This window comes from Leuciscus leuciscus (assembly GCF_965113295.1).
Source record: "Leuciscus leuciscus genome assembly, chromosome: 5".
Classification (NCBI taxonomy): Eukaryota; Metazoa; Chordata; class Actinopteri; order Cypriniformes; family Leuciscidae; genus Leuciscus; species Leuciscus leuciscus.
Window position 1 is genome coordinate 15,183,581 of NC_138729.1, and position 17,015 is coordinate 15,200,595.

The window sequence follows — 17,015 nt, forward strand, 5'->3', positions numbered from 1 at the left end:
GACGAGAATACTTTTTGTAAAAAAAAAAAAAAAAAAAGACTTTATTCCACTATTCATTTCCTTCTCTCTGGGCCTCGAGTCTTTTCACGTAGTGTGATAGCACAGCACGTCTGTGTTGTACATCACACGCATCTCACACATGACCAGCGTCGGCCAATAGTGAGCCTACGTGTGACGTACAACACAGACACGCTGCGCTATCACACTATGTGAAAAGACTCGAGGCCCAGAGAGAAGGAAATTAATAGTGGAATAAAGTCGTTATTTTTGTTGTTGTTTTTTGCGCACAAAAAGTATTCTCGTCGCTTTATAAACTTAAGATTGAGCCACTGTAGTCACTTGGACTATATTAACGATGTCTTTAATACATTTTCTGGGCCAGCAAGTTATAACGTCTATAGAAGTTTATGGAGGAGTGAGACAGCTCTCAGATTTAATAAAAAATATCTTAAATTGTGTTCCGAAGATGAACTCATTCAGATAAGACAATATATTGATTTTAAATTTCTAAGACGTGTTTTGTGTGAAAAAGCCTTATGCGAAGAGGCGTGATCATCTCATGAATATGTAAGCCTTCAACACCTGAGAAAGACAAAGACACTCCCCTAACTGCCCTATTAGGAGCTATCAGGCTCTGTCATTCAGAGCAACCTTGACAAAGAATGAGGAGATTTAAAAAAGAATGGCTTTTAGATTGTTTGGATTTATTTACAACACAACATAATCCAAAAATACACAACAAATGACAAAAGAGCACATTGAAAACAATGATCCAAAGACAGAGACCTTTGTGCCATTCCTAAAAACATTGTACATACCTTTCATTTCCAAGGTGTTTGATTTTCACTTTACCATGTTCATGTACAGAGACTCATGTGAATGTTGAAGTCAGCAGGACTCAGTTGCATCTGGTCCCTGAAAGAAAAGAAAAAAAGTGAACATACTGGTATCAAGAGAAACTAGGCCTGCACGATTTTGGGAATACATTTTAGATTTTTCTGGTTAAAATTGCTTTTTAAAATTCACAGAATACACACACACACACACACACACAAATGTTTCTAACAATATATAATATAATGAACACCATGTTTGTTGTGCCTTGTAGGCATAAGCTATGTGCAGTACTCCATAAAATAATTATAACAATAACCTATATAATAGCAGCCTATAAATCTTCCAAAAGATTTCAGTAACAATGCTAGAGAAAAATATATTGATTATCTTATGTTACTTCAAATGTTTCCATTCGTTATGATGATATGAAATGAGATAATAGTAAAAACATAAAGCCTAATGTTTGGTGCATTTTTCCTTTCAAACGTGATCGCGCTCCAAAATATGATACATTCAAACCCACAGCGCGCTCCAAAATATGATACATTCAAACGCGATCCCGCTCCAAAATATGATACATTCAAACGCGATCGCGCGCGCTCCAAAATATGATACATTCAAACGCGATCGTGCGGGCTCCAAAATATTAAACATTATGGTTATACATATCTACACTGCTCAAAAAAATAAAGGGAACACTTTTTAATCAGAGAATATCATCAAGTCAGTTAAACTCCTGGGATATTGATCTGGTCAGTTAAGTAACAGAGGGGGTTGGTAATCAGTTTCAGCTGCTTTAGTGTTAATGACATTAACAGCAGGTCCACTAGATGGGCAACAGTGAGACAACCCCCAAAACAGGAATGGTTTTACAGGTGGAGGCCACTGAAATTTTTTTCCCTACTCATCTTTTCGGACTGTTTTTCACCAGTTTTGCATTTGGCTAGGGTCAGTGTCACTACTGGTAGCATGAGGCGATACCTGGACCCTACAGAGGTTGCGCAGGCAGTCCAGCTCCTTCAGGATGGCTCATCAATACGTGCCATTGCCAGAAGGTTTGCTGTGTCTCCCAGCACAGTCTCAAGAGCATGGAGGAGATTCCAGGAAGACAGACAGCTACTCTAGGAGAGCTGGACAGGGCCGTAGAAGGTCCTTAACCCATCAGCAGGACCGGTATCTGCTCCTTTGTGCGAGGAGGAACATGATGAGCACTGCCAGAGCCCTACAAAATGACCTCCAGCAGGCCACTGGTGTGAATGTCTCTGACCAAACAATCAGAAACAGACTTCATGAGGGTGGCCTGAGGGCCCGACGTCCTCTAGTGGGCCCCGTGCTCACTGCCCAGCACCAGGGAGCTCGATTGGCATTTCCCATTGAACACCAGAATTGGCAGGTCCGCCACTGGTGCCCTGTGGTTTTCACAAATGAGAGCAGGTTCACCCTGAGCACGTGACAGACAGGAAAGGGTCTGGAGAAGCCGTGGAGAATGTTATGCTGCCTGTAACATCGTTCAGCATGACCGGTTTGGTGGTGGGTCAGTGATGGTCTGGGGAGGCATATCCATGGAGGGATGCATAGACCTCTGCAGGCTAGACAATGGCACCCTGACTGCCATTAGGTATCGGGATGAAATCCTTGGATCCATTGTCAGACCCTATGCTGGTGCAGTGGGTCCTGGGTTCCTCCTGGTGCACAACAATGCCCAGCCTCATGTGGCGAGAGCATGCAGGCAGTTCCTGGAGGATGAAGGAATGATACCATTGAAGGGCCACCACGCTCACCTGACCTACATCCAATAGAACACCTCTGGGACATTGTGTTTCGGTCCATCTGACATCACCTGGTTGCACCTCAGACTGTCCAGGAGCTCAGTGATGCGCTGGTCCAGATCTGGGAGGAAATACCCCAGGACACCATCCGTCGTCTCATTAGGAGTATGCCCCGACATTGTCAGGCATGCATACAAGCACGTGGGGGCCATACAAACTACTGAGTACCATTTTGAGTTGCTGCAATGAAATTTCAGCAAAATTGACAAGCCTGCTACATCATTTTTTCACTTAGATTTCCGGGGTGTCTTTGAATTCAATCCTCTGTAGGTTGATCATTTTCATTTCCATCAAACGATGTGGCATCCTTTCGTTCATAACACATTACCCAGTCCATATTAGTATAGATATCCAGCATGACATTTTTCCCCATTGAGATCTGATGTGTTTTCAAAGTGTTCCTTTAATTTTTTTGAGCAGTGTATGTTTGAGCAGATATCCACAAACAGTATTTAACAGTAAACACGGGTCTAAATAGTATAATATTCACCATATATCTAGCAACAGTTCAACTGCAATGTGAAGTTTATGCAACAATACCATAAACTAATAAGTAAGAATTTCTTACCTTACATCTTTCTTGTCTTCAAATCGCGTTCTTCTTCTTCTGAGGTAAATTCAATGTAAGCTCAGACGTGTCTTCCAAACTCGACGAAAAGCAGAGATTTGTGAAGTTTGTTGGTGTTTTGTGTTTGAGGTAACGAGGGCGTTCGCGTCCCATGTGGAGATTTGCATGTGAATCACTTTTGCGTGAGTGGGCGTGGTCGAATTAAAAGTAATTAGCAAGCGTTTGAGATACTGGACATCCTGTTGGTTTTATACAAATTACTTAAACAGAGAATATTTGTTTTCAGTTTGAATCCGATCATTTAACCCCCTGAGGTCGGCTGTATCGCCGGCGATACCAGCTCGCTTTTTTTTTATCAGTGTAAAAGAAACTCATAAATACTCTGTTGACTTTGATTTTCCATAGGAGTTTCATACATCAATCGATTCTGTTAAATGTGTATTATTTTTGTGTGTACTCACAATAAAAACAAAGTGTTGTGCTTTTTGCCAAATAAAGAAAAATAAACACGAAGCGAGTTCTGCCTTCTCTCTGCCAGTGAAGTCTATTCTGAAACGCGTCCGAAAATGAACAATAACTCAGCGAATACTCAGTCAAACAGGCATACAGACACACAGGCATGAAGCTTGAATTCTCTTCTTTTAAATGAAGTAATTTATATAAAAAACAAATATTCTCATCTTGTGAAATCTGTATTAAAAGAGCGATTCCAGTCGAGCTCATTACAGCTCATTCAAATGTAATGTGACTCCGCCCACGGAGAGCGCGCGCTATTCAAACGCAAATGATTGAGGCAATCCACGCAAACCTGTGAACGCCCCCATATCAGGTCGAGAAAACACAAGTTTATTCAGATCATTATTTGTTTACACCGTCTCGCAGCGCTGTGAGGAATAATAATAATGGAAAATGTACCTCAGAAGTGCGGGTATATCGAGGAGCCAGCTGAGGAATACTGTAGTACGTTTTTTTTCCTTCTCACGTGAATCGGGTTTCTGTTTATGAATGAATGAACGGCAGATATGCACGCTGTTTACCATTTAAATCGCGTCTGTGAATGAATGATGATGTTTTAGCAAACTGTATTGCTATACTGAGATGAGTAAAAATCGAAATGTAGGCTATTTGTATAAGCAACGTATTAAACTGCAAATTAACATTTATATGCCCTAATATTTCATAAAAACAATGTTACAGTCAGGCGAAATATGAAAGACATCATTTTGTTGACTAGATTTGGGTACAGTTTTTACTGTAGAATATACTGCCACATCAAATAAGCTTTTGTTTAGCAATTTCTATATATATAAAATACTATTTTTGTCAAAAATAAAGTCATCAACTAAGATGTTAGCTGTTCCAATGTTGGCTATAGCCTATTCAAACTAATGAATACATAGATAAAATGTAGGCCTATAATCTTCTTTTTTTTTTTTTTACAAAGAAAGAGTACACTTTAAATATTGTTGAAATTGTAATTATTGTTGTAATTGTAACCTTTTTAATAAAATAGCAAAACAAATTTACAAGATAGATGTAAGCAAAATCTTAAATGGTCAATATAAGTCTTCTTCTAAATATATCTTTTGTCCTTGCATTGTGGCTCAGTCAGTGTCACACCTGAATGAATGGCTAATTATGCAGAGTGGGTGGGACATTGTATTCTCAGGTGTAAACCACTCCCCCCTCGCATATTGGCTTTCCAAGCAAAACCTGTTTTACATCAATTTAATTCAATGTATTGTTTTATGTGAACGATAAAGGAAGACTATTTTCACATAATTTTGAAGCCAGAACTAAAAGCGACAACATCCATTAGTCAAAAGTCTTATTTACACATATTTATTATGAGTTTTGTGGTCTTATTTCAGCAACTTTCATTTTTATTTTTTTCAATAACAACACATAAACATTATTCTCTTAAAAATTCAAAAATATACATGCATGGTGATCACATATTTTGGTAGCCCTGTTTGTGCTATATAGAGTGAATTTACACCTTTGCCATTAACATGTTTATAAATAACTGAAAAAAGCACAAATGTCAGAGCATGTCAGAACACCTCCAGGGCCCAGAAAACTGCTCAGACTCCAGAGGGTTAAAAGTACACACTTAAATGTGTATAAAGGTGTATGGCTCATAAATGTGTGACAAGTATTCGCTGAGTTTTGTTTCAGTTTATAGACGTGCTCAAGAAAAAAAAGTTCACCGCGACGGAGAGGCAGAACGCACACCCTGTTTATTTTCTTTATTTTACAAAAGCACAATGTTTTGATTTGATTGTAAGTGGACACATACAAAAGTAGAAATATCACAGATTCTTTTTTTATATTTCTTTTTTCTGTATAACCATAAATGACGGAGTAATTTAAGTTTATTGTACTACAATGTGAAGAAAATCCAGCAAAACGCGGGGGCGCGTTTGCCGACCTCAGAGGGTTAATGCACAGATCCCACAGTTTTACAACACTTACTTATTTGGCTGATTTGGATGTTATGTTTGGGCTTTTAGGGAGGAACGAAAGTGCACCGCTGTGAAGGGAAAGAAAGGAAGGTACACTGGATGGAATGCGGCAGCGGCACAATAATCGTTTTACCTTGATAATATTGTTTTCATAATCTTTGAAAGTCAAAATCAAAAATCAGTTCTGATTAATCATACAACCCTAGGTGGCTTCTGTTTGTTTGTGGCACTCAGTGACTGTCTGTCTACAACTCATAGCTTTACTTTCCCCTGCTGACGTGTTATGTCTGCGCGAGCAGAGCACGCGGAGGTATGGAAATACAGTACATATGTTGACAGGCAGGTAGGACATTGTGTCATTGCATTTAAAAAATTTTTTGGTCCTGAGACTTCCACAGAAGATATATGTACATGTTTTAATATTTAGACCACTTCTATTGATTGCTATCAGAATGTGAAGAGAGTTTCAACCAGTATAAAGAAAAAGTGTTTATAAAACAATAGCCTACCCCATGGCCGCAGGAACTAGGGGTGCTGAGGGTGCTGCAGCACCCCCTGACGACAGCTGTTTCACTACATTGGAATTTAAGATGACATGACTTTTAAATAACTTTTTGTTATTCTACCTGTTTTTTAATAACACCTTCAACCTTTATAAAATTACTCTAAAGATTATATCGTTTTTATATGTTGTTGAATAGGGTTTTATGACTCTAAAAGAAATTAATATATCATAAGGCAATAAGCCGATCTCGCATGGAGTGAGTGACGTGACACTGGTTGAGGACCAGCATCTCAGAACTGATTTGACACTCATTTAATGCATGTGAAAAAACGTACTCGGTTACTAACGTAACCTCGGTTCTCTCTAGAAGAGGGAACGAGTACTGCGTAAGATATCTTACGCTAGGGGAAAATCCTTTTCCGCGAGATATTGAAGCCAAAAATTATCCTTAATTTTGTAATAATGCAAAACGCGTTGCAGCAGCAATGCAGACATAGGCGAGACAGCTCGCGCGCCTATTGGCTGCTCTGCGGCAACTGCAGCAGCCTATCGAGCGAGGCCTGGCGTGACGTCAGACCCAATCAGGGCACTTCGCGCCCGCTGCGTCACGTCCCGCCGAAATGGGCGTGGTCTAGGCCTATAAATATCGCTCGCAGGCAGCTATTATCTGGTTTTTCATCATCGAAGCAACCAGAGCGTGTGCATGCACGGCAAGATACGCAGTACTCGTTCCCTCTTCTAGAGAGAACCGAGGTTACGTTAGTAACCGAGTACGTTCTCTTACGAGAGGTCTCTCGTACTGCGTAAGATATCTTACGCTAGGGGACCCAGTGTAAAACGCCGTGCATGCTGAGATCTGACACCAAAGACCCAAGGGCGAAAGCCCGGGGTACATATAGTGCACAATCACTCAGTGAACTCACAGAGAGTCCGGGAAGAAGGAGGGGTGCAGCCTCACTTTTCCACATAAAGTAGCGTCGAAGGGACGCAAATTTCATCATACAGACAGGGCGGGGTACGGCCTGAACTGATGGGAAAAAATGTGGGTCTTACACAGTTTGCCCAGCTTTAAACTGTCGAAAATTGAGCTGTGCTCAGTAAACGCAGCATTCTGAGCTGAACGCATCAGGTCAGATAATACTGGTAGTTTAGACCGACAGCAGCCTGGCCTGCAGGGCGGGAACCTCTAGGTTATAAAACCTTATAAATGTAGACGGGGAGGCCCAGCCTGCCGCCATACAAATATCTTGCAAGGCAATCCCACTTGACCAGGCCCACGAAGAGGCCATGCCTCTCGTGGAATGCGCTCTGACACCCAAAGGGCACTGCATGCCCTTGGAGGCGTATGCCAGCGCTATAGCATCAACTATCCATCTGGATAGGCTCTGTTTCGACGCGGCTAGTCCCTTAGAACGTCCGCTAAACGAAACAAAGAGCTGTTCCGTCTGTCTGAAAACAGACGAGCGAGACACATAAGCTCGTAATGCCCTGACTGGGCAAAGGAGGCTCGCGTCTCTTTCCTCATCAGGGACCGGTAGGGCTGACAGAGAGATAATCTGCGCCCTAAACGGTGTGTTGAGGGATTTTGGAACATAACCGTGCTTAGGTTTGAGTATAACTTTTGAGTCATTGGGCCCAAACTCCATGCACGCCGCGCTCACAGAGAGCGCGTGCAGATCCCCTATGCGCTTCACTGAAGCGAGAGCCAGCAAAAACACCGTTTTGAAAGACAGGTGTTTCAAATCGATTGACTGTAAAGGCTCAAATGGCGCACCTTTCATGGCTTCCAGAACCGTAGAAAGGTCCCATACGGGGACTGAGGGAGGTCTGGGAGGATTCAGTCTCTCAGCTCCTCTAAGGAAGCGGATGACTAAATCGTTCCTTCCTATTGACTGACCAAGCGTTGTTTCTGAGAACGCTGCTATAGCCGCCACATAAACTTTGAGCGTGGAGGGGGCCCTGCCCCCATCCAACAGCTCTTGTAGGAAGGAAAACACCTCCGTCACATCACAGTTTGTGGGTGACACACCACGGGCTGTGCACCAGCTCGAAAACACTGACCATTTCGAAGAATAGAGTCGTCTTGTAGACGGAGCTCTAGCCTGCGTGATCGTGTTTAATACTCCTTTAGGGAGTCCAACATGTACCCGTTGATGGCCCAGACATGAAGGGACCATAGTTCCGGGTGAGGATGCCAGATCGAGCCGCGGGCCTGTGAGAGGAGATCTCTCCTCACTGGTACTGGCCACGGGGCAGTACTTGCTAACTGCATCACGGCTGGGAACCAAGGTTGGTTTTTTCCAGAACGGTGCTACCAGCAGTACTGAGCATCCTTCTTCCCTGATCCGTTCTATCACCTGAGGCAGGAGAGAGACGGGGGGAAAAGCATAGAGCGGGCGGCGGGGCCACACATGGGCCAGCGCGCTCCTGCTCTTGGAGAAAAATTCTTGACAGTGAGCGTTTTCTTGAGACGCAAACAGGTCCACTTCCGCTCTGCCGAATTTCTTCCACAGCAGTTGGACTGTCTGTGGGTGTAGAGACCATTCGCCTGCCGGAACATTGTTCCTGGACAGTCTGTCTGGTCCTATATTCATGATCCCTGGCACGTGCGCTGCTCTGAGCGAGCGGAGGTTGCACTGAGCCCATACCAGGAGGCGTTCTGCCAGCCTGTACAGTTTCTCGGATCTGATGCTGCCCTGGCGATTTATGTAGGACACCACAGACATGTTGTCCGAACGGACCAAGACGTGGTGACCTTTTATTTGGGGACAAAAACGCGTCAGTGCGTTGTCTACTGCCAGCATTTCGAGGCAGTTTATGTGCAGGAGCTTCTCCCGTTCTGACCACTGACCGAAGAACGGTCTGCCCTTGAGCAGCGCTCCCCATCCCGAGGTGGACGCGTCCGTGGACACCACTTTCACCCTCGAGGAAGTCCCCAGGCTTACACCTGATTGGTACCAGTCGTTCGCTTTCCAGGGTTTCAGAGCTGTAACGCATTTCTGATTGACCCTGAGGCGAAGCAAACCGGGTGCCCACGCTTCGCGTGGGACTCGCGCTTTCAGCCAAAACTGCAGCGGGCGCATGCGGAGCAGACCCAGCTGGAGCACTGACGATGCTGAGGCCATGAGACCTAGCATCTTCTGAAATCTCTTGAGCGGGACAGACGCGCCGCAGCGAAAAGGGTTCGCTGTGCGTCGAATGTCTACCGCGCGCTGTTGTGATAGTCGCGCTATCATGGATAGTGAGTCCAGTTCTGTGCCCAGGAAAGATATTTTCTGACTGGGAGACAGGGAGCTCTTCGCCCAATTGACACTCAGACCCAAATCCTCGAGGTGATCGAGTAAAATGGTCGTGTGTTCTATGAGCACTGCGCGAGATTGCGCTAGAATCAGCCAATCGTCCAAATAGTTCAGCACTCGCATGCCTCTCATTCTGAGGGGTGCGAGCGCCGCATCCATGCACTTCGTAAATGTACGGGGTGCTAGGGACAAACCGAACGGCAGGATTGTGTACTGATATGCCTGGCCCTCGAAGGCGAATCTCAAATATCGCCTGTGACGTGACGCTATCTGTATTTGAAAACACGCGTCTTTCAGATCTATTGACACAAACCAATCTCCTTGGCGAATCTGCACAAGGATTTGCCTGGTCGTGAGCATCCTGAACTGTCGCTTCACAAGCACTTTGTTCAGTTGCCTTAGATCTAGTATGGGTCTGAGACCCCCGTCTTTTTTCGGTACCAGGAAGTATCTGCTGTATAGCCCTCCCTCGCTCTGATCTTGAGAGAGAGGTTCTATGGCCCCTTTGCTCAATAGTTTCGTCACCTCGGCTCGAAGTAGATGTGCTACTTCTGCTTTTACCGTGGTCTCGACGCGCGCCACATAGCGGCGAGGGCGTCGGCGAAAACTGCAGCGAATAGCCTCTTTCTATAATGTTCAGCACCCACTTCGAAACCCCGGGTAGCTTTGCCCATGCGTCTGCATGGATAGCTAGGGGTCGAATACGAAGCGCGCTCCGCTCGCTCAGCGATGGAGAAGCTTCGGTGTGCTGTAACACAAGCGTGTCGCTCGTGACATTTGAGGCATGGGGCGCGCTGATGACAGCGGGCAGATTGCCCGCGCTCGACTCCTCTGCGGTGGTTAACCGCGAGGGGGAGGGCTGGGCGGTTCCCGTGGGAACTGTCATGTCTATGTGTGGATGTGGGCGCGGGACAGCGGGCACATTTATCACACCGAAAGCATCGTTCGCTTGCGTGAAGCGAGTGCACGTTGGTTTCGTTTTTACAGAAACCGTGAGACATGCATAACGTGGTGTTAGTGGGCACATTCACCATGTTTGAAGCGCAATCGGTCTGAGCCGATTCATGTGCGCGAGCCCTGTGTGACGGGCTGTGCTTGTGTGTAGAGATGGGCACTGGGCAGTGGGCATTCTTCTTACACATAAAGCACCATCGGCCGTGGCCGGGACACCAGAAAAAATTCACACTTATGGGATTTATCTGGGTAGCCGTAAAAACAGCGTTTGTGTGCAGGCAAGCGGGTGACAGAACCGACTTGTTTACTGCAGGATACACTGGAACAGTCACATTTACTGGAACTGAACGAGCGAGAAGTTGCCATAGAAACAGAGAGCGTCAACATGCTGGCGTTTATTGCAGGCCTGCGTGCATTACAACAGGCTTGTTCACTGCAATATTGACATTTCCAGTCGCCTGAATTCCAGAGGGGAATGGGAAATGTATAGGAAAAAGGGAGGTTGGTCCGTCCGCAGCGGGACCAGAAAAACTCCCTTTTTTCCTTACGCCAGTGACGCACGGAACACCATAGAAACGGTGTTTGGGTGCAGGCGAGCGGGTTGTACAACGCGCTCGTTGGCTGCAAAATACACATCTGCAGTCGCCTTTTCAGGGAACTGACAGAGCGAGCATTGACGGCATAATTTTATCTGCCGGTAGACCCGGGGATCGAACGCGGGTCTCTCGCGTGCAAAAACCTGAGAGTCTGCCACTGGGCCACAGGGGGAGACACATTGTAACTCAGTTAGCGCGAGTATTATAAGAGACCGTCAACGTGCTGGCGTTTGTTTGCAGGCATGCGTGTATTACAACAGGCTTGCTCACTGCAATACAGACATTTCCAGTCGCCCGAACTTCAGAGGGGAATGAGAAATGTACGAGAAAGACGAGGTCGGTCCATCCGCGGGGGGACCAGAAAACGCTCTTTTCTCCTTTCGCCAGTGACGCACGGAAACCATAGAAACGGTGTTTGGGTGCAGGCGAGCGGGTTGTGCAACGCGCTCGTTGGCTGCAAAATGCACGTCTGCAGTCGCTTTTCAGGGAACTGACAGAGCGAAGCATTGGCGGCATAATTTTAACTGCCGCTAGACCGGGATTCGAACTCCGGTCTCTCGTGGGAAAAACCAATGATTCCGCCACTGAGCCACAGGGGGGGAACGCAAAGGTTTTTGGATGCACGAGCATATAAGAGCGTCACATGCTTTCTTCGGCGTATGCTTGCAGGCGCGCTTGTATTAAAACAGGCTCGCCTGCTGCAATATTGATATTTCCAGTCGCATGATCAGGGAACTGGGAATATGTATGAGAAATTGAAGGTCAGTCCATCCTCGGAGGGACTAAAAAACACATCTTTCTCCTTTCGCCGGTGAGTGACGCATGAATGGGGCGCAGAAGGCAGGGTAGCTTTCTTATAACGTAAAGAAAAACTAACCCCGACCGTCCGCTTCCAGCCTCCCTTGTGAGCGGCGCAGTTTGCGCGGCTTGAACAGAGGGAGAGAGAAAGCTAGCCCCGTGACCGCCCGCTCCTGACATCCTCTGTGAGCGGCGCGGTGTGCGCGGCTCGAACAGAGGGAGAACAGGTATCGTCCCCCAAGCAGGCAAGGCAAGCGGGCGAACCGGCAAGCTTTGCGGGTTGGGGGGGGGGCGGAGGAGCAGTCTCGGAGAAGGATGCCAGGTGAGTCCTCAGAGTCACCATAGGCAGTACCTAACTCGCAGTGAGGGCAGTCGCCGTCAGCGAGTGCGAGAGCTGCGTGATCAGGAAAAGGGGCGTCTTGAAAAAGACGCCCAGCTCTTTTAGTGCAATGGGAGTGTGTGTCGCGGCGGCGAGCACACACACATACATAAACACAGTAGCAGAGAAAGGATATAATGCCGGAAAGCGCAGCAGGAAGGCAAGGAAGGCGGCGCGGCCAGCGACTTCAGTGACTCGTCCCGCTGAAGGTGCTCTCTCTCGACGGCGCGGCTTCTAATCCAGCTCCAGCGATGCGTGTGCTTCGCTTGAAGGATGAAAAATCAGATAATAGCTGCCTGCGAGCGATATTTATAGGCCTAGACCACGCCCATTTCGGCGGGACGTGACGCAGCGGGCGCGAAGTGCCCTGATTGGGTCTGACGTCACGCCAGGCCTCGCTCGATAGGCTGCTGCAGTTGCCGCAGAGCAGCCAATAGGCGCGCGAGCTGTCTCGCCTATGTCTGCATTGCTGCTGCAACGCGTTTTGCATTATTACAAAATTAAGGATAATTTTTGGCTTCAATATCTCGCGGAAAAGGATTTTCCCCTAGCGTAAGATATCTTACGCAGTACGAGAGACCTCTCGTAAGAGAACTAAATATAGATGTATTGATTAAAGCATTCATCGGCATTAGGGGCTGTTCACACAGTACGTCAACCATTCCACTCTGCTAATTTTCCATTGTTTTTCAGTGTGAACACACTTTCTCGCGCATGACACAGCATTCTCAAAATGCAGCACTCAAGTTAAAATAAGTTCAACTAAAACGCGCCTCGAGACCTTGCGTTTTCCCCCGTTCCCACTGCCCGCGTTTGGCATCTTGCGTTTTCGCTTTGAAAGATTATGCTTTCTGTGTGAACCGGCACTCCTGAGTGAGTATCATATGGTAATATGCAGATTTATGTGCTGTGCTTTTTAAAATGTATCATGAGTTCTGAGCGTTCTCACAACTCTGTACTCATTCATTTGTATGTTTATCTTTTTGTTTGGGCTGTTTAATATTAGGATTTTGTTTTAAAAAAAAACTCTACCATAGCACCGCCCTGCAATATCAACCAATCACATGGCAGTTGCTTCAATGCATTTAGGGGTGTGGTCCTGGTCAAGAAAATCTCCTGAACTCCAAACTGAATGTCAGAATGGGAAAGAAAGGGGATTTAAGCAATTTTGAGCGTGGCATGGTTGTTGGTGCCAGACGGGCCGGTCTGAGTATTTCACAATCTGCTCAGTTACTGGGATTTTCACGCACAACCATTTCTAGGGTTTACAAAGAATGGTGTGAAAAGGGAAAAACATCCAGTATGCGGCAGTCCTGTGGGCGAAAAATGCCTTGTTGATGCTAGAGGTCAGAGGAGAATGGGCAGACTGATTCAAGCTGATAGAAGAGCAACTTTGACTGAAATAACCACTCGTTACAACCGAGGTATGCAGCAAAGCATTTGTGAAGCCACAACACGCACAACCTTGAGGCGGATGGGCTACAACAGCAGAAGACCCCACCGGGTACCACTCATCTCCACTACAAATAGGAAAAAGAGGCTACAATTTGCACGAGCTCACCAAAATTGGACAGTTGAAGACTGGAAAAATGTTGCCTGGTCTGATGAGTCTCGATTTCTGTTGAGACATTCAGATGGTAGAGTCAGAATTTGGCGTAAACAGAATGAGAACATGGATCCATCATGCCTTGTTACCACTGTGCAGGCTGGTGGTGGTGGTGTAATGGTGTGGGGGATGTTTTCTTGGCACACTTTAGGCCCCTTAGTGCCAATTGGGCATCGTTTAAATGCCACGGCCTACCTGAACATTGTTTTTGGCCATGTCCATCCCTTTATGACCACCATGTACCCATCCTCTGATGGCTACTTCCAGCAGGATAATGCACCATGTCACAAAGCTCGAATCATTTCAAATTGGTTTCTTGAACATGACAATGAGTTCACTGTACTAAAATGGCCCCCACAGTCACCAGATCTCAACCCAATAGAGCATCTTTGGGATGTGGTGGAACGGGAGCTTCGTGCCCTGGATGTGCATCCAACAAATCTCCATCAACTGCAAGATGCTATCCTATCAATATGGGCCAACATTTCTAAAGAATGCTTTCAGCACCTTGTTGAATCAATGCCACGTAGAATTAAGGCAGTTCTGAAGGTGAAAGGGGGTCAAACACACTATTAGTATGGTGTTCCTAATAATCCTTTAGGTGAGTGTATGTTCCCGCGGCTATGTCCTACCCTACCTTTGACTCGGCCGGTGTATGATGCCTAGTGTATGATCTGTTCAAGATTTAAGTCATGTAGTTTGAATAAAAATATTTAATTACAAACAATTCAAGCCTTTATTTTTTGTATCACTATGGTGTCATATTCATATTGTTTCTGTGTCTCAGGTGGCAGTGGCCAAGTTCTCCACCAGAGTGTCTGCTGTCTTTCATTTTGAGAACTTTGCAGTGAATCGAGACCCTGACCAACTAATGAAAGACGTGACCCAGGCACAGGGAGATACATACACACCTTCTGCAATATGTTTTGTACTGTGAGTGTAGCCATAATTGTAATATACATGGGTTCTGCTATGATATGAAGCCAAACAGTTGCTGTTTATTGCTCTCTCATTCCCCCTTAGTGAAGAGATGTTTTCTGAGAAGGTGGGAATGCGAAGCAACTCTCAGAAGTTATTGCTGGTGATCACTGATGGAAAATCAAATGACCCCAAAGAGGAATTTAAGAATGTAATCCTGAAAGCCAATGAACGGGACATCACACGATTTGCCATTGGGGTAAACATGAATCATGAAATAAAGTTAAAGGAATATTCTAGGTTAAATAAAGCTTAAAAACTATTGTGTGGTTAGCACAGTTAGCACAGAACTCCTCTATTAGAGCTTGTAAGTGCTTTTACACATACAGTCTTTTCCGGAAAATTTCAGTTTGGAGATTATTTGTGAACAAGACCTGAGTGGGAGTAAAATCTTTCCACCACAGGACCTTTTGAGAAATAACATTAAATCGGTTCTCTCAATTTCCCATGATGAGAAGTTTTAATATTACCAGTAAAAATTCTGTAAATTATCATTATGATGCTATGTGTAAACAAAGCACAGGATTACTGGTATGAGTACTTACAAAGTCTGGATGCACTGACAGTGTTTTTGTGTTCCACTGCAATGGTCACAAAAATACAATTATGAATACATTTTGGAGAAATACTTTATTTAAATATATGACCTTCTATTAATGCAATACAGCAGGGGTGCAAAATTCAGTCCCTACCCTGCTCCAACACACATGCATGTAGTTTTCAAATCCATTAGAACCACTGGTTTACATGGCTAGTTTTGCATTAAGTGCTAAAAAAACAAGCAAACAAAAGAAAAGAAAACATGAGTTAATCTCTGAAATCATTGTTTTTGTCTTGCATCACATAATGAACTCAGTGCTGATTCATTTTCCACAAATTATTTTAATGGAAGATATGGGGCCCTATCTTGCACCCAGCACATTTGACTTTGCATACCGACGCATGTATCATTCCTATTTTGCACCCGCGCACAGCAGACTTTTCCCTCCACAGACGCACGTCGGTAAACTAGCAAATGCATTTGCGCTCCCGGGGGCGGTTCAGCGCAAAGAGGAGGCGTGTTCCGGCACAAACGTATTTTGCAGGTTTAGAAAACAATTCCACCACTGACCAGGAAAAACCTAGTCTGAAGTCAGTGGCGCGTTTGCGCATGTTATTCATATGCTATTTTAAGGGTGCATGCTTGGCCATAATCAATGTAGCGTGTGCACAACGCGCATTCACTTTGCTTTTCTCATCTACACACAGACGCAGCCGTTCTCATTTTTAGAAAACCAAACATTATTACAAGGAAAAATATTAACACATGAGGGAAATCATTGTTGTGTCCATGAAGATGTGAAAAAATAGGCATAAATCTAGCTTACACATTTACCCAAATTATTATACACCTGTTTAACCGAAGCTCATTTGGGTGGGTTTCTCCATCCCCAATGTCACTTCTCTGTGTTTTACGGCCCTGACGAGAACGTCGGTCTCCTCTGCTGTGAACCGCTCCTGGCGCGCGCCTGGCAAATCCGCTGTTATAATATCAACCGCCATGGAACAGGCGTGCTTGCTCTTAAAGGGTGATTGGTTTATTTCACGTTATGCCCAAACCACACCTATGAATAATGAACCTACTTAAGACCAACCCATTTTAGATTTGCGTCGGGCGCAAGAGTCATTTATCCCGGCGGTATAATAGCAACAGCGCCCAAGACCCGCCCACAAAGTTACTTGCGTTTCGCGCTTGATACTTGCGTTTCAGATCGTTAAAATAGGGCCCATTGTGTATTTTCCGGAAAAGTCAATCAATCTGGCCATTTTACAGTAATTTACAGTATTTGCTGTGTAAATGCTATTGAAAAATATTTATTCAGTTTATTTATTCAGTTTATTTATAAAGCACATTTAAAATCAACTTTGGTTGCCAAAGTACATAAAATAGACAAAGTAAAATAAGAACGAGACAGGTAAAAATTATTAAAAGCATGACAGAAAAAATTAAAGATCATAATATTTCATAAATGCTGGGTGTCTTATTTTTAATTAATAAAATATTTTTGTTTTTTTGACAGGTTGGTAAGGAGTATTCTTATCCTGAGCTGGAGGTGATCGCTTCGTCTCCTCAGTTTGTGTTTGAGACCGAGAGTTTCAGTGCTCTCACCACGATACTAAACCAGCTAAGGGAAAAAATATTCTCCATTGAAGGTACTGGG

General features: G+C 44.9%; 1 protein-coding gene across 10 annotated transcripts in view; it reads left to right on the forward strand.

Annotated features, from left to right (window-relative positions):
* Positions 1–17,015, forward strand: part of LOC309499883 (integrin alpha-X-like) — a 298,717-nt gene that overhangs the window by 57,787 nt on the left and 223,915 nt on the right. For 9 of the 10 annotated variants that reach the window (XM_082171374.1, XM_082171377.1, XM_082171371.1 and 6 more), the window contains 3 exons: positions 14,624–14,769; positions 14,860–15,013; positions 16,875–17,007. In XM_082171374.1, coding sequence (XP_082027500.1) covers positions 14,624–14,769; positions 14,860–15,013; positions 16,875–17,007 — 433 coding nt within the window. The remainder of the gene's footprint in view (positions 1–14,623; positions 14,770–14,859; positions 15,014–16,874; positions 17,008–17,015) is intronic. The other variant, XM_082171378.1, reaches the window with a different exon arrangement.